General features: G+C 40.3%; 1 protein-coding gene and 1 pseudogene across 1 annotated transcript; one reads left to right on the forward strand and one right to left on the reverse strand.

Annotated features, from left to right (window-relative positions):
• Positions 1-200: 200 nt before the first annotated feature.
• LOC105718530 (ribosome biogenesis protein NOP53-like) lies at positions 201-8035 on the reverse strand (annotated as a pseudogene).
• A 10725-nt stretch (positions 8036-18760) lies between these two features.
• Positions 18761-19690, forward strand: LOC105718584 (olfactory receptor 10V1). The gene has a single exon (XM_012454321.1). It carries the CDS (start codon positions 18761-18763, stop codon positions 19688-19690), a length of 930 nt encoding a protein of 309 aa, XP_012309744.1.
• The last annotated feature ends 5976 nt before the right edge of the window (positions 19691-25666 follow it).

The following is a 25666-nucleotide window of genomic DNA, read 5'->3' on the forward strand; positions in this document are numbered from 1 at the left end:
TCTTCTCCCTTTCTGTCTTTCAGCATAGACTTAACTCCCTTAAGCCCAGACATCTGTTGGGACCTGACCCCCAGTCATTGGTTACCAGTGTGTCAGGCAATCTAGACTTTGCAGTGATGCCACTGAGATAGCATCCGTCAAAAGAGCAGTGGTTCCATTTGTAGATTGTGGATCTTCAGAGAAATTCTTCAATTTTCATTTCACTTCCTGAAAGTCAGGGTTGGCTTGTGAAAAGCTGTTAAACAACATGCTAAATGTGAAATGTCAACCCTCACTCTAAACTTTTCCTGTTCAGAGCATCGGACGAAGACTTCAATGGGTTTTATAGTGTCTTTCTGATTTTTGGTAATCTGTTGAAGGGAGTTTGAAAGTTGTTGTATACTGTTAACGATTGTCTGCCCATGTCCTGTCTGAAATACCATGACTGTTTATGGAAAGCATCTTTAATAAAGCTGGATACAGTTTGGCTTGGAAAAAAAGAAAAGAAAAGAAAACGAATGCGAATATATTCTCCAAGAAGAGCCATGTCCTAAAAGAAAAAAAAAGCAGCTATTTATTGCAATGCAAGACTTCAAAATGTAGTTAATGGTTATGAAAGTCAGAAAGCTCTTATGGACTTCCTTTGTGTAATTGCCCATAATCTACCCCTGAAATATGCATTTTCATATGTCAAACTTTCATTTTAGTTTTGTTTATTGTTTTTAGTTTTTTCTCACAATTTAAAATTGCCAGCATTATTTTTTACAATTCCCTATGCTATGTAGTTTATCTTTGCGTCATTTCCAATACTGGAGGTATACATTTTGTAAAGATGTTTAGAAAGCTCTAATTTATTGTATGCATTTTTTACAAATTTGACCTCAGAAAAGTGTATTATTGCAACATTAACTTTGTGTGTAAGCATTGTGCATAACATAAAAGTGTTAAAACTTCCTCAATAAATGATGACATGTCCTTTTTGTACATCTACTTTTGTGAAAGGTAAAATTTCTCAAGATCTCAGCTCTTTGAGTGATTGCATGAGCAGTGGTGGTTTTGGATCCATCTCGTCAAAAACTCACTGAGGTTTTAGATCCATCTCGTCAAAAGACTTAGGTTGTCCCTACAGTATTTCAGATGACTGAAGTTATACGAGCTATTTCTTTATAAATACGGTTCATCTGCTCATAACTGTCATACTCATGTGATTGTCATTAGTGCACCTGAGCTTATGCTTGCAAAAATATGTATCTTATTATTGCCTATTTTATTGTGTAAAGTGCCCTATAACATATTCTGTAGTGCTTTTATGTTTCTCAAATAAATCTCCTGTTACAAAAGTAAATAATTATCTTTTAAATAATTTTGAAATTCTTTTTTCAGAATTATCTTTTTGGGATTTTGATCTTTCAAGATTTTTGGATTGTGTCTTCGGGATTATGACCGGCTCCCCCATGCTCCACTCCTTCCTTTTTGTCTTTGAGCTTCCTCTCCCTCAGATCATGTCCTCCTAGTTTGGGGAATATTTTTTAAGAAGGAATATTTCTGGCTTTTCAAACAAGGATATTCTTGCCACATGTCTGCCTAGTGCATGTTAATTCTTGGTTTCATATGCTATAGATCAAGGGATTCTGCACAAGGAGAAAAAGGAGTAAACAACAGATACCTCCCAGCCCTCCTCTGATGAGTAACTAGAGCTGGGGCAAAGGCAGATGAGGATGCAACACCAATACTGTAGGAGAACCACAATGAGGTGGGAGGAACTGGTGGAGAAGGCCTGGTGCTTTCTCTTAGCTGAATGCATCCCCAAGATGATGGCTGCAAGGCAGCCATAGGGGAGACAGACAAGGAGGAAGGGGACGGTGACAGTGGTCACAATGAAGGCAGACAGCTGCCTCATGCATGTGGTGTCTGCACAGACCAGGCACTTGCTGTGGGCATGTCACAGAAGAAGCGGTAGGTTTCATTGGGCCATGGAATGGAAGGTATCAGATCAGAATAGTCAAAAACAGTGACAACAGGAATCCCAGCCTTATCGAACCCAAAATCATCTGCCTACAGAGCTACTCACTTGCAATGAGATTATAACTGAATGGACAACAGATAGTCATATACCGGTCATAGGCCATGATAGCAAGCAAGACACACTCAGATTCTCTCAAAAGGATGACAAAGACCATCTGAGTTCCATAGCCAGGGAGAGAGATAAGCATCTTCCCCATGGAAAGGATGCTAGCCAGTGTCGCAGGAGAAATGTTGGTGGAGTAGCCAATTTCCAACATAGTCAATGCCAACAACAACCAAAAAGTACATTGGAATATGAAGGAAGGGATCTCGCCAGACTGTGGGCCCAGTGGTGAAGTTTCCAACAAGGCTTCCTAGGTGCAACACCAAGGCTGCAATTATAAAGGAAGCCACCTCCAGGTCTGTTGAAAAGGAGGGGAAGTGAAAGTTTACCACTCCCCTCTGGTTTTCCTCTTTCATTAGACCTGGTACAAGGAAAGAAATCATAGGCAAAGTTACTCTCCTGTGTCATTGAGCCTGAGCAGGTTCAGATATGTTAAAAACACAGTATGCAATCACTGCGTATGTATCTTCATTGCTTCCTTTGGAGTTCAGTCAATGTTCTGCCACTCCCACTGCTTAATCTACTGGCCGTGTGACCTTGGAGAAGTTATGAACATCAGCATTCTTTGTGCAAACATGGGAAGAGTGTAACACCCATCTCAGAGTCCTAGAGAAAATTAAATGAGATTTTATGTATCAAAGTGCTAAGCCCAGTGCCAGACATGCAATAGGTTCTCAATAAGTGTCTTCTGTTTTTATTCTTTCCTTGGTCTTCATTCCTTTTTTTCATAGCAAACCCCTGATCATTCTCATGCTTCTTCATTACTATGATTATTCAACCATCCAGCTTAAAATATATACAGCTTAAAAGTATAGATTTCTGGCTGGGCGCGGTGGCACACTCCTGTAATCCCAGCACTTTGGGACGCCGAGGCGGGCAATCACCTGAGGTCAGGAGTTCAAGATTGGCCTGGCCAACATAGTGAAACCCCATCTCTACTAAAAATACAAAAATTAATTGGGTGTGGTGGCACATGCCTGTAATCCCAGCTACTCCGGAAGCTGAGACAATCGCTTGAACCCACGAGGCGGAGGTTGCAGTGAGCCAAGACCACACTCCAGCCTGTGTGACACAGCGAGATTCTGTCGCAAAAAAAAAAAAAAAAAAGTATGATTTCCACAAACAGCATATGATTCTCATATCAAACCCAGAGGAAAGAAAGCACAGATGTTTCCTTTGTCCATTTTACAAATGTGGAAACCGGAAGCCCAGCAAAATTAAATAACTCATGCTGTTATCCTTCCTCTTCTTGAAACCCAGAATTTTGGTATTATATTTTTTCCTTGAAACTTCAACAATCCTGTTTGTTTTGTGTTGTGTGCTCTTATTTCACTTTATATGTCGACCTTCATTTCTATTATGGTGTCCGGCCTAGCGAGGGTTTTAATCCCCTCATGTACAGCTCATCCCCTCAACAACCCAACTTATCATACTCTTAGATTAATTTTTCTTAAACACTTGTTAATTTGTATTACTCCACTCCAACCATAAGTTTAAAAACTAAAGGAACCTCTTCTTCTTATGGTATCACATTCGAATATTACAGGCTGATTCAAAAAACATTTTTATAAATGAAAGTAGCACAACTTCCTGCGAGTATAACATCAGGAAATAGCTTAATGAACATGCTTCACTGCCCCATCCCACCTACCACACATTCGTTGATTTTTTTTTTCTTTTTTTGAGACAGGGTTTTACTCTGTCACTGCAACCTCCGCTTCCTGGGTTCAAGCGATTCTCCCACCTCAGCCTCCTGAGTAGCTGGGACTACAGGTACATGCCACCACGCATGGCTAATTTTTGTATTTTTTGGTAGAGATGGGGTTTCGCCATGTTGGCCAGGCTGGTCTCAAACTCCTGACCTCAAGGGATATGACCGCCTTGGCCTCCCAAAGTGCTGATTACAGGCATGAACCACTGTCAATTTTTTTTTAATGTTATTGAGTTTCAATTGGCTGCAAGGTAGATTTTTCATGGCACACAAACATTTCTCTATGTTGTGGTTGATCTTTCCAATTTGGTTCAAATGGCCAAGGGTAGCAGCCTACGGAGTGATGTTTGCATTGATCTTTTCAGGGGATACTCAGAGAGGCTGCGCCATGCCAAAAAAACACTATTCTGCTAAAATTGAAGGATGGGGGTCAAAAAATGCAAATTAAAACATTCAACCACCATTTTGTTTGTTTAAGTGAGCCAAGTTTTTTTGTTGTTTTTTTGGGGGTGGGGGCTAGAAGGGACTTTTTATTGAAGGGCGGGGCTCCGGCGTCTGATGACAGCCATAACTGGATCTCCTGTAACACCCATTTCTCCATCAGCTTCACGTTGTACTTGGGCTTGAACTTGGCGCTCTCTCCAGGCTCGATCATATTCCTCCTCTGGAAGTTCTTGAACCGGTCTCCAAAGATGTTTGTTGCCCTCGGGCTTCAGGGTCCTGAGCAAGTCAGTCAGCTCCGAGCTGGGCTGCACGTCGATGTCTGGGTGCCTAGCACTCGATCCGCCCCAGCCTTCGGGGCTTGTCAGTCTCGGCCTCCAGCCGCCGCGCCAGCTCCGCCAGCCTCAGGGCCACCTGGGCCTTGATCAGGAGCAGCCGGAACAGCTCCTGGTGCCGGAGCCAGGCCGCCCGCAACGCGGCCTGCTGTGCACGCAGCCTTCTCCCGCCGCCGCTGCTGCTCGGGCTTCTCTGTGGCGGCCAGGCGGGCAGGCGTGGGGCAGACCTTGGCCTCCCCAGCCTCCGGCCCCTTCTCCAAGCCCTGCTCCCCGTCATCGTCCGACTCCTCCAGCAGCCCCTCGCACAGCTCCTGGAACCGTGAGTGGGGAGCCGGGCCAGGGCGAGGGGCTGGGGGCTGGGGATGCCAAGGTCTGTCCCACGCTCGTCTGCGGCCTGCTCCGTGGCGGGCAAGGCCAGCTGCCGTTCCAGCTTCCCCGCCTTCTTCTGCCGCCGCAACGCCACCTCGTGGGCCGCTGAGAACAGGGTCTGGCAGTCTTCAAAGGACCGGTTGTAGGAAGCTCGGGCAGGCGCCACCTCCAGGGCGGGGGCCTGGGACCGCTTAGTGTGCAGACGTGGTGGCCGCTTCACTCCTTTCTTCTTGGTCTGCTCCAGGAAAAACGCATCCTGGCCAACCAACGGCCTGGCCAGGGGTGTTGTCTGGGGCTCGGAGGTCGTAGAAGGGCCGCTCCACGGTGTCCTGGGTCCGGGGCTTGGCCTTGGCTGCGGGAGAGTTGAGGAGCTGGACCTGGGCCCTGCGGGCCTCCCCTGGGAAGCTCGCCCTGCTTGGCCAGCTTCTCCCAGAGCTGCTCCTTCGGCCTGAGCTTCTTGGCGTTGGGGACCTGATGGGTGAGGACATCTTTGGAGGCAGGGACTTTGGATGTGTTCTCGAGGATGAGGTCAACCCGAAGGGGTTTCTTGAGAAGCAGTGACTTCTTCTGGACTTTGGTTCTCTTCTTAGCCCTTTTTCCTGGGAGCCAGTGTCCATTAAGAAGAGTTTTTCATTCGGGACCTCTGACAACTAGCCACCTCATGCGCTCCTGCAGCCGCACATCTTCCAGGAACTGGTCAACCTCCAGCCCCAGCGGCTCCTGAGCGAGCTGCTGCCAGCCGCACTTATTTCTTGGGCCTCGCCACTGCTGCCTCAGTGCTCGGTCCACCGAAGTGGGCCACAGCCCCAGGAAGCCACAATCGTCATCACTTTTCGAGCTGTACTTCCCACCAGCGCCACCGCCTCCCACCACCGTCTTGTCAAAGGAAGACTCTAGCCCTAAGTGAGCCAAGTTTTAATATTGTGTCTTGTTTTGGTTGTTTTTTAATAATTATCCTTAGTGCCGGTGAAGTTGTGGTGAAAGGAGCAGTTGCAAGGTCCCTGGTGGGGAGATGAAAGGTTATGATTTTCTTCAAAAGTTGTCTAACAAAAATTTCCTGAAGTTTTTGATACGGGGCAAATAATCTTACCGACAACTACCACTTAGTCTTTCCTTCTCCCCTATTTAATTCCTCATAGTAAGTGATCCAATGTAGTTTATATCTATCTATCCAAAAACATGGGGCATGGATAGCTGTGTTGAAAGTGAGGTTGAATTGGATCAGTAGCTCTCAACATCCTCTACAACATAGGAATTGTACAGTGTTTTCCCTATGATCCGCACTATAGTAGTAATAGAACTATAAAGGGTTAGCTAAGATGATATACACTGTACATGCATATTTCATTCAATGTCCACAACTACTCTACGTGAGAAGAACAACACTATTTCCCCCATCTTACAGGTCAGGAAACCGAGGCTTTAAAAGGTTTATTAACTTACTCAAACACACATATGCAGTGAGTAGCTGAGCCAAGGTTGGAATCCATGTCTGTCTGAATTCAGAACTGCTCTTTTTTTTTTAAGCTATTTTTTCTAATTTATTATTTTTTATTTCAAATAGTTTTGGGGTATAAGTGGTTTTTGATTACATGGATGAGTTCTTTAGCAGTGAATTCTGAGATGGTAGTGAACCCATCAGCCAAGCAGTGTGCACTGTGCCAAATATGTAGTCTTTTATCCTTCACTTCCCTCCCAACCTCCACCCCACCCCAGGTCTCCAAAGTCCCCTATATCACTCTGTATGTCTTTGAGTCCTCATAGTTTAGCTCCCACTTACAAGTGAAAATATATGGTATTTGGTTTTCCATTCCTGAGTTACTTCACTTATGATAATGTCCTCTAATTCCATCTGAGTTGCTGCAAAAAACATTATTTCATTCCTTTTTATGGCTGAGTCATATTCCATGGTGCATATATACCACATTTTATTTATCCAGTGGTTGGTCGATGGGCACTTCTTCATTCCATATCTTTGCAATTGCAAATTGGGCTGCTAAAAACATGCATGTACATGTGCCTTATTCATATAATGACTTCTTTTCCTTTGGGTAGATACCCAGTAGTGGGATTGCATGAATGAGTGGTGGATCTACTTTTAGTTTTTTTTTTTTTGAGACGGAGCTTCGCTTTTGTTACCCAGGCTGGAGTGCAATGGCGCGATCTCGGCTCACCGCAACCTCCGCCTCCTGGGTTCAAGCAATTCTCCTACTTTTAGTTTTATAAGAAATCTCCAAACTGTTTTCCACAGTGATTGTACTAATTTACATTCCCACCAGCAGTGTAAAAGTGTTCCCTTTTCACCATACCCCTGCCAACACCTATTGGGTTTTTGTTTTTTGGTTTGGGGTTTTCTGTTTGTTTGTTTGTTTGTTTGTTTGTTTGTTTGTTTGTTTGTTTTTGAGAGTCTTGCTCTGTGGCACAATCTTTGCTCACTGCCACCTTTGACTCTTGGGCTCAAGCAGTTCTTCAACCTAAGTCTCTCAAGTAGCTGGGACCACAGCTGCACACCATCACACCCAGCTAATTTTTTGTATTTTTGGTAGAGACAGAGACAGAGTTCTACCATGTTGCCCATGCTGGTCTCAAACTCCTGGGTTCAAGTGATTTGCCTGCCTTGGCCTCCCAAAGTCCTGGGATTACAGTTGTGAGCCAGTGAACCCCACCTACATGTATTGTTTTTTTGACTTTTTAATTACAGCCATTCTTGCAGGAGTAAGGTAGTGTCTTATCATGGTTTTAATTTGCATTTTCCTGATGACTCGTGATGTTGAGCATTTTTTCGTATGTTTCTTGGCTGATTGTATATCTTCTTTTGAGAAATGTCTGTTCATCTCCTTTGCTCACTTTTTAATGAGGTTATTTGTTTTTTTTTTCTTGCTGATCTGTTTGAGTTCTTTGTAGATTCTGCATATTAGTCCTTTGTCAGATGCGTAGTTTGCAAATATTTTTACCCACTCTGTGGGTTGTCTGTTTACTCTGCTGATTATTTCTTTTGCTGTGAAGAAGCTTTTTAGGTTTAATTACAGACCTGCTCTTTTCATTGTTTTTCTCTATTGCCTGAAACTCCATGCTTTGAAAATTAGCCTGCCTAATCATTTATTTTAAATAGCAAAATAAGAAAGTAATAATAATAAGTAATTCATGTGCAGTATGACCTTATCTCAGAGAAATGTATGACTAATACTAGGGCTTTTGAAATATTAAAATTACCTTGAAAAACCCTTAATAATCTTGAGGGCCCTTTGAGATTTGGAATTCCAAAGTGGCAACCACTAAATGAACTCTAAAACTTCTCTTAATTCTATGATTTCATGAGTGACTTTGAAGAAGAGGAAGATGAAGAAGAGCTCTAGATGAATGTTGGAAGAAAAATCATCTCCCCGGATCTTTTTTTCTCTCTTGAGATAGAGTCTCAACTCTGTCACCCAGGCTGAAGTGTAATGGTGCAATCTTGGCTCACTACAACCTCCACCTGCCAGGTTCAAACTATTCTTTTTTTTATATATATATTATACTTTAAGTCCTGGGGTACATGTGCAGAATGTGCAGAGTTGTTACATAGGTATACATATGCCATGGTGGTTTGCTGCACCAATCAACCTGTCATCTACATTAGGTATTTCTCTTAATGCTATCCTGCCCATAGCCCCCCACTCCCCAAATGGTCCTGGTGTGTGATATTCCCCTTCCTGTGTTCATGTGTTCTCAATGTTCAACTCCCACTTATGAGTGAGAACATGTGGTGTTTGGTTTTCTGCTCTTGTGTTACTTTGCTGAGAATGATGGTTTCCAGCTTCATTCATGTCCCTGCAAAGAACACGAACTCATCCTTTTTTATGGCTGCATAGTATAGTATTCCATGGTGTATATGTGCCACATTTTCTTTATCCAGCCTATCACTGATGGGCATTTGGGTTGGTTCCAAGTTTTTGCTATTGTGAACAGTGCTGCAATAAACATACATGTGCATGTGTTTTATAGTACAATGATTTATAATCTTTTGGGTATATACCCTGTAATGGGATTGCTGGGTCAAATGTATTTCTGGTTCTAGATCCTTGAGGAATCGCCACACTGTCTTCCACAATGGTTGAACTAATTTACACTCCCATCAACAGTGTAAAAGCGTTCCTATTTCTCCACATCCTCTCTAGCATCTGTCGTTTCCTGACTTTTTAATGTTCACCATTCTAACTAGCGTGAGATGCTATCTCATTGTGGTTTTGATTTGCATTTCTCTAATGACCAGTGATGGTGATCTTTTTTTCATATGTTTGTTGGCCACATAAATGTCTTCTTTTGAGAAGTGTCTGTTTATATCCTTGGCCCACTTTTTGATGGTTTGTTTGTTTCTTTCTTGTAAATTTGTTTAAGTTCTTGGTAAATTCTGGATATTAGCCCTTTGTCAGATGGATAGATTGAAAAAATTTTCTCCCGTTCTGTAGGTTGCCTGTTCACTCTGATGATAGTTTCTTTTGCTGTGCAGAAGCATCACGCTACTTGACTTCAAACTATACTACAAGCTATTCTTGTGTCTGAGCCTCCCAAGTAGCTGGGATTACAGGCGTGTACCACCATGCCCAGATAATTTTTTTGTATTTTTTAGTAAAGATGGGGTTTTGCTGTTGGCCAGGCTGGTCTCGAACTCCTGTCCTCAAGTGATCTGCCCATGTCAGTCTCCCAAAGTGCTGGGATCACAGATGTGAGCCACCACACCCAGCCCTCCCCTGATGTTTTACATGAAACATTAGTATTCACTGATTTTTAACAAATATTTATTGAGAGACTACTGACTGTCAGGATCTGAATGATTCAATAGATAATACCCAAGTGAATGTCGGATTAAAAGTCCTATTTAAAATATGTTAAATGTGAGATACTTATTCATGACCCAAATAGAGATATCAGGTAGATAAGTGTCTGTATAAGTTTGGAGTTCAGGAGTAAAGTTATGCTGGCTGGAGATACACCATGTGAGAATTATCATCAGCATACTTAAAGCCAAGCAACTAAATAATAACACTACAAAAATACGTCAATAGAAAACTGCACCAGGGACCAAGGCCCAGCTTGTGTAGAAGTTAGGGAAATACAAGTTGGCAAAGCAAATTAAGAACTATCAGACAGGATTAAAATTAGTAGGACAATATGCTAATTATCCTGATCTGATCACTATATATTATATGTATTTAAGCATCACTATGTACCCTATGAATGGGTATAATTATTATTTGTCAATTAAAAAAGAAAAGAAAAATTTGGAGGACACTATTTCCCAGAAACAAAGACAGTAGAAAATAATGTGGAATACAGCAAAAAAAAAAAAAAAAAAAAAAAAGAATAATGCTACATGTGGAAATTTTTTAAAATTAATTATAGAAAAATAAAGTGAAAACAATAATTTTTCTTTCCCCAACTGACCTCATCATTGAACTCATGAACAAGTTATTAAAAGACCATCCCCAGGGGAGATGTACCCATGGAATAATCCTGATGCAATGTTAACTCTTAGACTACATTTAATCGTGTTGATTTTTGCTTTCCAAGCGACCTCAGTCATCTCAGGAGACCAGCAATGACTTGTTAGGCAGGTGAGTTATGAATGTCATTATTTGATGATAATTTCAAGTCTGAATACCAGTGCAACTTTAAAAGTAAGCTCCAAGCTACAGAGATGTGATAAGCCCAGATGTTATCTTGTACAAAGAAGAAAGAAGCAAGATGGAATATAACTCAAGAGTTAATCTGAAAGGATTCTGGTCTGGTTTAAGAAGCATTTCAACAAAGTTCCCTGAATCAGTGAGATATGTGATCTAGCTGTGGTCTGCATATCAGCCCAGGGATCCTCTGAGGACAGGTAAGACCTTGAGGCGGGCCCTTGGGGTCCGCAAAGGATCCCAGTAAATCTGCAATGGGTTGTAGTCCACTTGAGCTCAGCAAATGGTCAGAATCTCCTCCCAGACTCCAGATTTTAGAATATTAGAAAAATCCCTTCTCAATTACTAAGCTAGGAACAGAAGCGAAGTGTGAAGCTTTACACAGAAAGAGTCGAAGTCAAGCTCCTACTCAGAACTGGTATTTTATACCAGACAACTTAAGGGAAACTTGAGAATACATACTGTGAAATTGATGCTCCTCAAACTGATGAAAGGCAAAGAGAAAGGTCCAGATGAAATGAGCTCAACACTAACCAGTCCTGAAATGCAGAGATGTGAGTACTTTCAAGGAGTCCTCCACTTTTAAAAAAATATTCATCATTTCAATTTCAAATTTAAAGATACTGAAAACTTAGCAAATGTCTATTCTGCTATAAAAGGAATTACTAGAAGTTTCCTTCACATAGGAGCCCCCTTATGCATTAAAAATAATTGTAATTACTTGCCATTCTTCAATGGCATTATTGCAACAAGAGAGATATGTCTGTGTTCCCCTAGGTTGTTTTCCTTTTATGACAGCAGTTCCCTGAGTTTGACTTGTATTATGTGTGTGTATGTGTGTGTGTATATGTGTGTGTGTGTATACATTCTACATATATATACACACACCACACACATATATATACACACATGTATATGTATATATTTTCTTTCTTTTTTTTTTTTTGAGTCTCATTCTGTCACCCAGGCTGGAGTGCAGTGGCACAATCTCAGCTCACTGCAACCTCCAACTTCCAGGTTCAAGCAATTCTGCCTCAGCCTCCCATGTACCTGGGATTACAAGCATGTGCCACCATGCCCAGCTAATTTTTTTGTATTTTTAGTAGAGACAGGGTTTTATTATGTTAGCTAGGCTGGTCTCAAACTCCTGACCCCAGGTGATCTGCCTGCCTCAGCCTCCCGAAGTGCTGGGATTACAGGCATGAGTCACTGCACCTGGCCCTGTATTTTCTTTTTTGGAGAGAGAGTCTTGCTCTGTCATCCAGGCTACAGTTTAGTGACACAAACAGGGCTCACTGCAGCCTCAACCTCCTGGGCTCGAGATCCCCCTGCCTCAACCTCCAGAATAGTTGAGACCACACAGGCACATGCCACAACACCTAGCTATTTTTTTAAATTTTATGTAGAGATGAGATCTCACTGTGTTGCCCAGGCAGATCTCGAACTCCTGGCCTCAAGCAATCCTCTCACTGTGTTGCCCAGGCAGGTCTCGAACTCCTGGCCTCAATCTCCCAAAGTGCTGGGATTACAGGTATGAGGCATAATACCTGGTCTGACTTGTATTATTTTTATTACTATCGCTCTTATTCAATTTTGAGCTTTTTGAACATTAACATCTTTCATTTTATACAATTCTTTCTCTTTTCCCAGAAACTAGAGCTATGCCTTATATAGAGCAGGGCCTTAATAATGTCTGTAAAGGAATTTCTTTAAATCAATATTGTTGATTAAATGAATAAGTAGTAAGAGAGGAAGAAAATGAGGAACAAAAAGGAAAGAAATAGACTATAAATTAAAGTACTGAGCACTGCCTCTGTAATGCTCCGAGGAATGCCTGTGGCACATCACTTTACAGTGATAGAGTTTGTTGATAAAGGACAATTAGAATTAAAGAATTTTGTCCCTCTAAGGCAACTATCATTCAGCCTTGCACAGACTGCATTGCTCAGTGATTTACAGTTTGTTTTAATGATAGAAACAGACCTGCTTTCAGATCGACCTAGGAATTAAGTCCTACTCTGCCATTTACTAGCTGGGCAAGTTCATTAAACTCTTAAGCCTCAATTTCTTCATCTGAAAAAAAAACTGTAAACAATGAAGATACCTATTGCACAGAACTGAAGGTCCACTTTAAATGAACTGATGCCTGTAAAATAATTAGCACAGTGCACAGATCTTGGAGTACTAAGGTGGCCTTTGGAGTGCACAACACTCAATAAACGTTAGTCATTATTATTGCAGTAGGAGTACAATAGCCTTTGTTGAATGTCTGACTGTTTCATTTAATATACTCACAGTTCACTTACAAAAGTATCACATTGCACCATGTAAAACAGCCTACATGCTACCATTGATGTTTTTTCTCTTTTTCCCCCCCAAATAATACGCTACCATTGTTGACCTTCAAAAACAAATTTCATATGATCCAACATATTAACAGTAAAGATATACAATTTTGGCTCTCTGTCTTTTGAGATGCTGCTGCCAAAAATACTTATATGAATTTCTTACAGGAAGTACTCATGAGAATATCATCAGACATATAGAAAATGTTATTCAAGGATGTCTTTTGGGTGGGCGCAGTGGCTCACGCCTGTAATCCCAGCACTTTGGGAGGCCGAGACAGGAGGATTGCCTGAGCCCAGGAGTTTGAGACCAGCCTGGCCAACATGACAAGGCCACCATCTCTTTAAAATTTTTAAAAATTAGCCAAGTATGGTAGCATGCACCTGTGGTTCTACCTATTTGGGAGGCTGAGGCAGGAGGATTGCTTAAGCCCAGGAGGTTGAGGCTTCAGTCAGTCATGTTTGTGCCACTGCACTCCAGCTTTAGTGACAGAGAACTTCTATCACAAAAAAAAAAAAAGAGTGTTTTCTAAGGGCAAAATATGTCTTTTGTTTGAGTACATCTGATGTTGGAACATTTTCTTTGAATAGATATCCACAGATCTTCCCTGACTCTGCTACAGCCATATAAGTATTTTCAGAAGCCACAAATGCCTACTCTCTGAGCTGGGCTTTTGCCCTGTGAATTATGGTTATAACTTTGTTCTTCCTTCTCTGTTCATCCCACAATCAAAAATCCCCAAGTTAAGATTTTATTTTCCTCTCAGGTGTGTCCAAATTTGTGCTAATAGCTATATCATGTAGGTCAATTCAGCCATAAAGATATACCTAAAGTCAGGACATTTTTATAAACTATCTTTTTTGTTTGTTTGTTTTGTGTTTCCTTATTTATATAAAGTATCTTTTAACAATAACTAGTTTATTAGTAGATTAAAGAGTTGTCATTCTTCACCCTACTAAAAGAGAGATTCTGAAGTATAAGGTAACATCGTTGACTAGGAGTGGAGACAGATGTGATATGAAACCTCTCCCAGAAAATATTAGATAGACATGCCAGGTGTTCTACCCATTCAACATTTTTTTTCAATCTTAGGATAGATAATGAATAAAGGAATCAATGAATCTCTATACTTTATTGAGAAGGTAATACACACAGGCATTTTACTAGGTTCTTTCATGGACATTATTTCATGAACATTCACCTCACAACAACATTGTAAAGTAGTGAGGTGTTACTCTGAGCAAATGGGATCTTAGAGAGGGCAAGTGACCTAGCAAGACTGCAAAACTAGTAAGTGACAAAGCTGAAATTTGAATACACATCATTTAATTTCAACATAGCCTACTTTCCTGGAAACATCATTTCCCCCAAATTATATGCGTTTTAAAATATATTCATTCCCCTAAAATTTGGTTGTATAACCAAAGAGGCAGTTTATAGACTTAGTAGCTAAACAGCCACTCAAACTGAAGTTCCTTGCAAACGACCTTTTCTCTCTGTGATTAAATATCATCTGCAAATTTAAATTGAGAGAAACTGACAAGGAGTGGCAGGGGTGCAAAGGTGTGGCAAACAAAACCAGAATAAGGGAAAATCTGGCTGACAGTCTTGTCCCTTGACTCCATAAAGTAGATGGCATTTCATTTGTCTTTGGATTTCCTAGAGTACTTTGTATATTTAAATGATGAATTAATAATTGACCCCCTGGTGCAGTCTTGGACAAGTCAAGCAGTCTCTTTGGAAAAGATGGACCCAGGTGACCTGGCAGAGCTCTGACTCTGTGATCATCTGTGACTTCTGGGGCCACTAGTCAACTTGTATAGGGATTACATGAAGGACAAAGAACTTGTGGAGCCATGTTCTTAGTTACATGATGGTAAGACAATAAACTATTTTTCCAAAGACTAGCTGTCTGCTGGGAGTTTTTCTCTGGACCATACTTGTTTAGAAGTTGGCTAGTACTTTAGTTGTTTTTTTTTTGTTGTTGTTGTTGTTTTTTTGGCATAATAAGGGAGGAGCTATTCCAAGTCATGATTTGAGACTTGGGGACTTTGGGAAATTGTATTTTCAATTGAGAATTAGCCAATCTATGGTCTAAATTTATATCTAAGACTTTTTAACTTAAGTACTCTAATTAGCATGAGAGACAATTTACATTTTTAAGAACTTTGTGATCAGCCACAAGAAATTTCTTGAAAATCTTATGCTTTTATTCCCCTAAATCATGCAAATCTCCCCACTATCCTATATCATCTCCATGTTTGTTTTGATATGAAATCATTCTCCAAATTTTTTCAAGTTAAAATAGAGCTTTTAAAAAAAAGCTGTGCCGTATTGATCCTGGAAGTTCACTTTCTCCCAAAGCACAGCTTTGTACCCTCTAGACTCTAGAATGTACATATTCTAGTTTAAAAAGCAAGCATGGATCCAAATAACTGCCACCACCTGTCCAGATTTATGTAAAGATTGAAGTCAGCAAAGCATGCTGCTATTTGTCTCCATGATGCCCAACATCTGGTTCAACAGTTTAGCATCATATGAATGAATAGCAAGCATTCTGGGCCAACTTTTGAAAGTTGTGTCTAGTTGTCTTCTTTGCAATAAAAAAAAATGCACTTCATATTATTCTAAGGTTGATATAGCTTCTAAATAGAGCCTAACTTACATCTGTATCTTGTCACAATGGCAACAGCAACAATAACAAGCATCTCTTGTTTTTGCAATAAATTTTAGTATAGACCTAAAGACGAAGATACTTCTTTTTTTTTGGAGGGGAGGTTCTTTTAAGAACTACCTGGGGTAGGATGGAAGGAAAGACCATAATATGATGAGTAGAAAACTTTTTAATAAAGAAATTAAAGGCCAAGAGCAGTGGCTCACGCCTGTAATCCCAGCAGTTTGGGAGGCCAAAGCGGGTGGATCACTTGAGGTCAGGAGTTCGAGACCAGCCTGGCCAACATGGTGAAACCCCATCTCTACTAAAAATACAAAAATTAGCTGGGTGTGGTGGCAGACACCTGTAATACCAGCTACTCAGGAGACTGAGGCAGGAGAACCGCTCAAGTCTAGGAGGTGGAGGTTGCAGTAAGCTGAGATTGTGCCTCTGCACTCCAGCCTCGGTGACAGAGTGAGACTCCATCTCAGAAAAAAAAAAAAAAGAAAAGAAAAGAAATTAAGAGATTGGCTAGACCAAATACTATAATGAGTATTTTAGGGCTTGAATTTCTTATACAGCATTCTGGATTTCACGGTATTTCTCCAGATTTGATTTTCCTTTCTCTTTTCTAAACCTCGTTATACAATAAAGCCAATGCAGACCCTGTACTGCATTGAGACACAAGTGCTTTGAGGAGATGAGGTTGATTTATGCCCAGAAGATAGGATGGACTTCATGAGTCTAAGGAGATTGAAAAGAACAAAAACAAAAGGCACCTATGGAACTTTTTATTTCTAGTGCCCTAATGAATTGAGTAATTCATTTTGTTTTGACTGTATAGGCATGGTTCAGTCCCTAGCTACTGTCCTGGTTTTGGGACTAGACTCTGAGCCACCAGAAGACAGTCACTTAAAACTGCAGGCATGTATTAAAACTCTTAGGACATCACACGGGACTTCAGGTCATGGGTCACAGAGGATTCTACTTTCTCTTTGTCCCCATTCCCTCTCTTGTGAAGAAATGAATCAAACCACTTTCCCTCCATCTCCACTCAAAACATCACAGTTTTTAGCCAGACATTTTCCCTCTGCTCCTTAGAAAAGAAAGAAAGGAAGTTCTTTCTGCTTCATTGCCAGGGGCAGCATTTACTAGCTAGCCGTAGTAATCATGTATTGTAATTGTGATTATAAATACATCTCTCAAGTCTGGAAATACTATAATCCAACATTTTCAGCCCTAGATCTTAGATGCTCTTTTTCCAGTAGACCATCTAGAGTTCTGAATTGTAATCAATTAATAGCAAAGCTACTTAGGAGATATAAAGTATAGAGGGAGAAAGTAGGATATAAACTAAGGTTAAACAAATGAACACTATAATCAAACAGACTGTTCAAAGCCTGGCTCTCCCACTCTCTAGCTATGTGAATTCAGAAAATTTTAAAATTTCTTTAAGCCTATGTATCTTCATCTGTTAAAAAGGGATGATGACAATACACCCCTACTAACATGGTTTTATAGATTAAGTGGGAAAATGCATAATAAAGCACTTTCACCATGCCTTGCACTTAGCATGAAATAAATGATAATTTGTCATAAGACAGAGGTTCAGCCCCCATCCTTAGGGAGCATAAAATGTAACTAGGGCCAGGACATGCAGATAGAGTAAAAGACAGTTTATTAGCACTAAACTCATAATATTGAGCAACATAAAACATCAGAGAAAGGAAAGAGAGTGACCTAGGGAGATTTCATAAAAGAACAACATATCCTAGAATTTGAAAATTGGGGGGTAGGATTTGGATTAAGCAAAAGAGAGGAGACAGTATTTCTAGTTGGAAGGAGAATGGAAGTATATGAAGCAGGAAGGAGAATCTGAATAAGAGGCCAATGAGTAGGCCATGTGGTCTATAACAGGGGTATTTAAGCTCCTAGCAGGATTAGTCTAAAAAAGCCAGCTCCAAGAGGGACTGGAATATAGGCAGAAGACTATGAAGGTCGACATTTAAGCAATAGGAAGGCACCGCAAATTCCTAAGCATATGAGCAACATGATAATAGAGAGCAGGATGGATTGCAGGGGAAGGAGAAGGGGGAGGAGAAGGGGGATGGGAGAACAGATAGCTATCACAAGAATCCACGTGGAAGATAACAATGGAGACAGCTGATTAAGGAAATGGGAAAGGACCAAAGCAACAGATATGGGAGACCCTTTGAAAGATGAACTATCTGTATGTATGGACAAATCAGATAAAGAAAAAAGTAAATCAATAAAATCTCTAGGTTTTGAAATATATTACAGAGTTTATGATGCAATTTCATAACGTGCCAGCAACACAATTTTCTTTAAATTACAGCATACATCTGCCAATACAATCCTAAAATTTTTTATTTTTAGTCTTATACAATTAATCGATACCCCATTTTATAACATTTTGTAAATCTGAACTTTAAATTTGCCTTATTCATTAATTTGTTTAGCAAATGCTTCTTGGAAACCCTGTATAGTAGGTACTGTGCTAGGCACTGGAATTAAAATAAAGACCATCAGGCCAGGTGCAGTGGCTCACACCTGTAATCCCAGCACTTTGGGGGACCGAGACTGGCGGATTACCGGAGGTCAGGAGTTCGAGACCAGCCTGACCAATGTAGTGAAACCCCATCTCTACTACAAATGCAAAAATTAGCCAGGCGTGGTGGCCAGCACCTGTAATTATGATTGTAATTATGTCTCTCAAGTCCAGAAATACTATAATCCAACATTTTCAGCTATTTGGGAGGCTGAGGCGTGAGAATCACTTGAACCTGGGAGGCAGAGGTTGCTGTGAGCCAAGATCGTGCAACTGCACTCCAGCCTGGGTGACAGAGCGAGACTCCACCTCAAATAATAAAATAAAATAAAATAAAATAAAATAGATCATCAAAGTCCCTGCCACTGAGGATTTTTGCAGTCTTTGGTACTTGGGAGGTGGGAGAGGAAAGATGAGGAGGTGGCAAATGTGTAAATTATAATGTTATATAATCTGCTATAAAATGAAAATATGAGTGCCTCAACACTGAATGGAGAAGTTGGGAAAGCATCATATGAAACAAGCTTGAGATTCATGTCATCTTTCCTCTTAGGTCCAATACTCTATCCATGGAAGGACTAAACAAAACTGCAAACATGCAGTTTTTCTTTCGTCCATTCTCACCTGACCCTGCGGTCCAGATGCTGATTTTTGTGGCCTTCCTGATGATGTATCTGACCAGCCTCAGTGGAAATGCTACAATTGCAGTCATTGTTCAGATCAATCATTCCCTCCACACCCCTATGTACTTTTTTCTGGCTAACCTGGCAGTTCTAGAAATCTTCTATACATCTTCCATCGCCCCATTGGCCTTGGCAAATCTTCTTTCAATGGGCAAAACTCCTATTTCCATCACGGGATGTGGCACCCAAATGTTCTTCTTTGTCTTCATGGGTGGGGCTGATTGTGTCCTGCTGGCAGTCATGGCTTATGACCGGTTTATAGCTATCTGTCACCCGCTGCGATACAGCCTCATCATGAGCTGGTCCTTGTGTGTGGAACTGCTGGTAGGCTCCCTGGTGCTGGGGTTCCTGCTGTCACTGCCACTCACCATTTTAATCTTCCATCTGCCATTCTGCCACAATGATGAGATCTACCACTTCTACTGTGACATGCCTGCAGTCATGCATCTAGCTTGTGCAGACACACGTGTTCACAAGACTGCTCTGTATATCATCAGCTTCGTCATCCTCAGCATCCCCCTCTCATTGATCTCCACCTCCTATGTCTTCATCGTGGTAGCCATTTTACAGATCCGGTCAGCAGAAGGGCGCCAGCGAGCCTTCTCCACCTGCTCTTCTCACATCTTAGTGGTCCTCCTGCAGTACGGCTGCACCAGCTTTATATATTTGTCCCCTAGTTCCAGCTACTCTCCTGAGACGGGCCGGGTGATATCTGTGGTCTACACATTTATCACTCCCATTTTAAACCCCTTGATATATAGTATGAGGAATAAGGAACTGAAAGATGCCCTAAGAAAAGCACTGAGAAAGTTCTAGGTAGGATGATCCTATGATTTACTTTAATTGGGACACTTTTAAGAGTGAAATGGGATGCTACTAATAATTTTGCTGAAAGGACATACATAAGCCAAGAATGTCCTCAGCAAACTAAGACATGTGGTCCATTGTTTTGGGAACTCCAGAGGAAATGAATGCTACTGTCTTGTTGAAAATAAAGCTATATCACATAGTGCAACATGCTGCCCTGGGTATGGATGAAGAGAGAAGAATCAACATTTATTGGAAAGCTACTATATGCTAGGTATTTTGTATGACTATCTCACTTAACCCATAGCAAGTATCATTGTCTTCATTGCACAGAAAAGAAAACTAAACTCTTTCTGCTGTAGGCCTGAGTGGTTGCTGTTGAAATGGGCAAGTTCATGAAACCTGGGAAAGTGGTGCTGGTCCTGGCCTAACGCTGCTCCTAACACAAAGCCATCATTGTGATGAACATTGTTGATGGCACCTCAGGTTGTCCCTATAGCCTGGTGGCTAGAATTGACCACTTTCCCTGCAAAGTGATAGCTGCCACGGGCAAGAAGAAGATTGCCAAGAGGTCAAAGATCAAGTCAAGGCTTTGTGAAAGTTTATAACTACAATCACCTAATGCCCACAAGGTACTCTGTGGTTATCCCCTTGGACAAAACTGTCATCAATAGGGATGTCTTCAGAGATCCTGCTCTTAAATGCAAGGTCCAAGGGGAGGCCAAATTTGAAGAGGTACAAGACAGGCAACAGGCCAGGCGTGGTGGCTCACACCTGTAATCCCAACAGTTCGGGAGGCTGAGGCAGGTGGATCACCTGAGTTCAAGAGTTCGAGACCAGCCTGGCCAACATGGTGAAACCCCAAATCTACTAAAAATACAAAAATTAGTTGGGCGTGGTAGCAGGTGCCTGTAATCCCAGCTACTCAGGAGGCTGAGGCAGGAGAATCACTTGAACCCGGGAGGCAGAGGTTGCAGTGGGCTGAGACTGCGTCACTGCACTCCAGCCTGGGCTACAAGAGCCAAACTCTGTCTTAAAAAAAAAAATTAAAAAAAAAAGAAAACTAAAGCAGCTAATGAAAAACATAGATGTTTATCACTATAAACTTCCCTTCTACTACTGCTTTTGCTGCATCCCGTAAGTTTTGGTACATTCTGTTTTCATATTGTCTCAAGATACTTTTTGCTAAGTTGTATTTTAATTTTCACTGGTCTCAATATATTATTTAATTCCCTTTTCACTTCCCATTTGACCCAGTATTTGTTCAAGAGTATGTTATTTAGTTTCCACATATTTGTGAATTTTCACATTTTATTGCTGTTACTGATTTCTAGTTTGATTCCATTGTTGTCACAAAAGATACGTAGTGTAATTCATTATCTTCTTAAACATGTTAAGGCTTGTTTGGGGACCTAACATATAATCTATCCTGCAAAGGGTTCAATGTGTGCTTGAGAAGAATGTGTGTTATATCTTTTTTTAAAAGTTTTTTGTCTTTTAACTTTTATTTAGAATTAAGAGAGATTTACCATCATCATTATAGAGGTAAAATATACTGTTTTTTCCAATATTTACCTTTACCAGTGAATTTCATCCTTTTATTTCAACTTGAAAAATTCCCAATAGCATTTCTTGTAAGGCAGATATGGTGATAAACTCCCTCAGCTTTTGATCATCTGAGGATGTCTTTATTTCTGTTTCATTTTTGAGAGGCATGTTTGCTAGATATAGTACAGTTGGTTTTTTTTTTTTTTCTTTCACATTATATATGTCATCCCATACTCTTCTGTCCTGCAAGGTTTTTGCTGAAAACATCTGCTGATAGTCTTATGGAATTCCTTTGTACATAACAAGTCACTATTCTCTCAGTGCTTTCAAGATTCTCATCATTTTTAACTGTTGGAAATTTGATTATAATATATCTCAATGTAAGCCTTTTTTGATTCATTGTATTTGTTGTCCACTGGCTTCCTGGATCTGAATGTCTGTTTTATTCCCCAGCTTGGGAAATGTTTAGCCATCATTACTTTGAATAAGCTTACTATTCCTTTCTCTCTCACTTGGCCTTCAGGAACTTCCATAATGCATATATTGAATTGCTTGATGATGTCCCACCAGTCCCTTAAGCTATCATCACTCTTTTTAATTCTTTTTACTTATCTGATTGGATGATTTCCAACTCTCTGTATTTTAGTTTGGTAATCTTTACTTGCACATAACCTAGTCTTCTATGGAAACCCTCTATTAAAGTTTTCAGTTCAGTCATTATGGTCTTCAGTTCTATGGCTTCCCTTAGGTTTTTGTTTGTTTGTTTGTTGTTGTTGTTGTTGTTTTGTATGTCCTATCACTTTGTTGAAGTTCTTACTTTGTTCATACACAGCTCTCCTATATCATCTTTTTGACCATTATTTTGAATTATCCTTTATTTCATACATATCTTATACATATTCCATATATCATCATATAGCCTTTATTTCCAGAGACTTGTTTTGGTCTTTTGTTTGGAATGTATTTCCCTGTTTCTTCATTTTCCTTGATTCTTTGTGCTGGTTTCTGCACATTAAATAAAACAACCATCTCTCCCAGTCTTAAAAGCCTGGGAAAGTCACAACATTATGTGTGCAGTCAAGACTTTTCTAGGGAGAAATTGTAAACTGGGTGTTTTTGCCTGCTCACTCTGCATTGAGCCAGAAAGATTAGCTGCTGGATGTACTCATACACTCTTTTAAAACCACCTCTTTTTCTCTGGCTATGAAGGATATATAAATGCTAAACCCCATTAGCTCCCAGAATCAGGTGATATAAGAGCCATTTTTTTGGGTGGGAGCTGTAAAAGTTGTGCTCAATGTATGGAAGAACTCCTTCCAGGGATAAGGTGGACATTTGATTTTAATGCTGTAGTGAGCCAGGGAAAGAAGACTCAGAAAGTGCTTTTAGCCTGGGCAACATGGTGAAACCCCATCTTCACACAAAAAAATACAAAATATTAGCCAGGTATAGTGGTGTGCACCTGTAGTCCCAGCTACTCAGGAGGGGGAGGCTGAGGTGGGAGGATTTCTTGAACCCACAAGGTCGAGGCTGCAGTGAGCCAAGACTGTGCCACTATACTCCATTCTAGGCAACAGAGAGAGACCCTGAGAAAGAAAAGAGGAAGGAAGGAAAGGAAGGAAAAGAGTTGAGATGTTATATGTCCTCCAGACCCTTTACTTCTCAGAGAGAATCTGGGAGTTTAGGATTCACTTGTAATTGCAAGGTATTGTGCCCAGGGTGAGGCTTGTGGCACAAGTGAATTTCAGCTTTTCCCATACATTTTGATATTTCAGTTTTTCGGTGTGTAGGAGACTCTCAACTACTTTTTTTGTTTCTCTCAAAAGAAACTGATCTTGGTATAGCTGTTTACTCTAATGTGTCTGTGGAAAAAGCCAAAGTCAGAAGCCCCTTATTCCACCATCTCATTGACATCATGCTTATGGATTTTGATTTTCAATAACATAACAATGACATAGAGCAAATAAATAACATGATGATTAATTAATATTTTAATACAGGAAGAATTAAAATATGGAGAGACTTTATGATTGTATTTAGAGGATCTACAATATAAATAGACATCATGCTGGATGCATTAAGTGAACAATAGCATTTTGTCCACCCAAAAGAGCTTAACTCATGTAGAAACAATTTGACTACATCTGATATATGAGCATGGTACAGATTTGTGTGGAATACACAATAGATTAAAACAGAATATCCTCTATAATATTCTAGATCTTTTGTTTTTGTTTTTGTTTTTTTAGATAGAGTCTCACTCTGTCCCCCTGGCTGGATTGCCACGGCTCAATCTCGGCTCACTGCAAACTCCACTTCCTGGGTTTAAGCCATTCTTGTGCCTCAGAGTCCCAAGTAACTGGGATTACAGGCATGTGCCACCACACCCAACTAATTTTTTGTTTTTAGTAGAGATGGGGTTTCACTATATTGGCCAGGCTGGTCTTGAACTCCTAGCCTCAAGTAATCCACCCACCTAGGCCTCCCAAAGTGCTGAGATTATAGACATGAGCCACTATGCCCAGCCTCTAGGCCATTCTATAGTGAATGATGTTCTAAAATTCTCAATTTCTATGAGATCAGTTTTTTAGAGTCCACATATGAGGAAGATAATGTGCTATTTGTCTTTCTATGCCTGGCTTATTTCCCTTAACATAATGTCCCCCAGGTTCATACGTGTTGTCATAAATAACTAGATTTTGTTCTTTTTATGGCAGACTAATATTCCATTTTATATATATACCATATACTCTTCATTCATCCACTGATGGATGCTTAGGTTGATTCCACATCTTGGCTTTTGTAAGTAGTGCTGTAATAATCACGGAAGTACATATGTCTCCTCAACATACTAATTTCATTTCCTTTAGAAATATACCCAGTAGTGAAACTGCTGGATCATATGATAGTTCTATTTTTAATTTTTTGAGGAACCTCTATTCTGTTTTCCATAATGGCTATAATAATTTATATTCCCACTATGAGTTTGTAAAGCTTCCTTTTTATCTACATCTTCATCTTTTTTTTATAATAGCCATTCTAAGGAGTGAGGTGATATCTCACTGTAGTTCTGATTTGCATTTAACTGATGACTAGTGACGTTGAGCATTTTTTTTTATATATCTGTTGGCCATTTGTATGTCTCCTTTTGAGAAATGTCTATGCAGGTCTTTTGCCCATTTTTAAATTGGGTTGTTTTTTTGCTGTTGAGTTATTTAAGTTCCTTATATATATTGGATATTAACCCTTTATCAGATGTATACTTTGAAAATATATTCTCCCATTCTGTAGGTTGTGTCTTCATTCTTTTTTTTTTTTTGAGATGGAGTTTCGCTGTTGTTACCCAGGCCGGAGTGCAATGGCGCAATCTCGGCTCACCGCCACCTCCGCCTCCTGGGTTCAGGCAATTCTCCTGCCTCAGCCTCCTGAGTAGCTGGGATTACAGGCATGCGCCACCATGCCCAGCTAATTTTTTGTATTTTTAGTAGAGATGGGGTTTCACCATGTTGACCAGGATGGTCTCGATCTCTTGACCTCGTGATCCACCCACCTCGGCCTCCCAAAGTGCTGGGATTACAGGCTTGAGCCACCACGCCAGGCCAATGTCTTCACTCTTAATCATTTCCTTTGATATTTAGAAGCTTTTGTCATTTGCTGTGATCCCGTTTGTCTATTTTTGCTTTTGTTGCTGTCTATTTTTGCTTTTGTTGCCTGTGCTTTTGAGGTTTTCTTAAAAAAAAAAAAATTCTTGTCCAGACCAAGGTCATGAAGCTTTTCCCCTAGGCCTTCTTCTAATAACTTTATATTATCAGGACTAACATGGAACTCTTTAATCCATCTTGAGTTGACTTTTTATATGATAAGAGATAAGGGTCAAATTTCATTCTTCTACATGTACATATTAAGTTTTCCCAGCACCGTTTATTGAAGAGACTATCCTTTGCCCAAGGTGTGTTCTTGGCACCTTTGTTGAAAATCAATTGGCTGCAAATCTGTGGATTTATTTCTGGGCCTCATTCTGTTCCATTGGTCTATGTGTCTGTTTATGTCAGTACCATGCTGTTTTGGTTACTATAGTTTTGTAATATATTTTGAAGTCAGGCAGTATGATGCCTTCAAAACTTTGTCCTTTCTTTGCAGGGTTGATTTGGCTATTTGGAGCCTTTTGTGGTTCCATAAAAATTTTAGAATTTTTTTTCTATATCATTAAGAATGTCATTGGTATTTTGATAGGAGTTGCACTGAATTGGTAGATAGCTTTAGGTAGTAGAGACATGTTAACAATATTAATTCATCCAGTCCATAAAAATAAATGGAATATCTTTCCATTTATTTGTGTCTTCTTCAATTTCTTTCATCAGTGTTTTATAGTTTTCATTGTAGAGATGTTTCACCTCTTTGGTTAAATTTATTCCTAAATATTTTATTTTGTGTAGC

Source organism: Aotus nancymaae, unplaced genomic scaffold, assembly GCF_030222135.1.
Source record: "Aotus nancymaae isolate 86718 unplaced genomic scaffold, 86718_ANA_hifiasm-v0.15.2.pri h1tg000059l, whole genome shotgun sequence".
Taxonomy (NCBI): domain Eukaryota; kingdom Metazoa; phylum Chordata; class Mammalia; order Primates; family Aotidae; genus Aotus; species Aotus nancymaae.

Coding starts and splice junctions, on each gene's coding strand:
- LOC105718584 (XM_012454321.1), top strand. CDS start 18,761: ATGGAAGGACTAAACAAAACTGCAAACATGCAGTTTTTCTTTCGTCCA.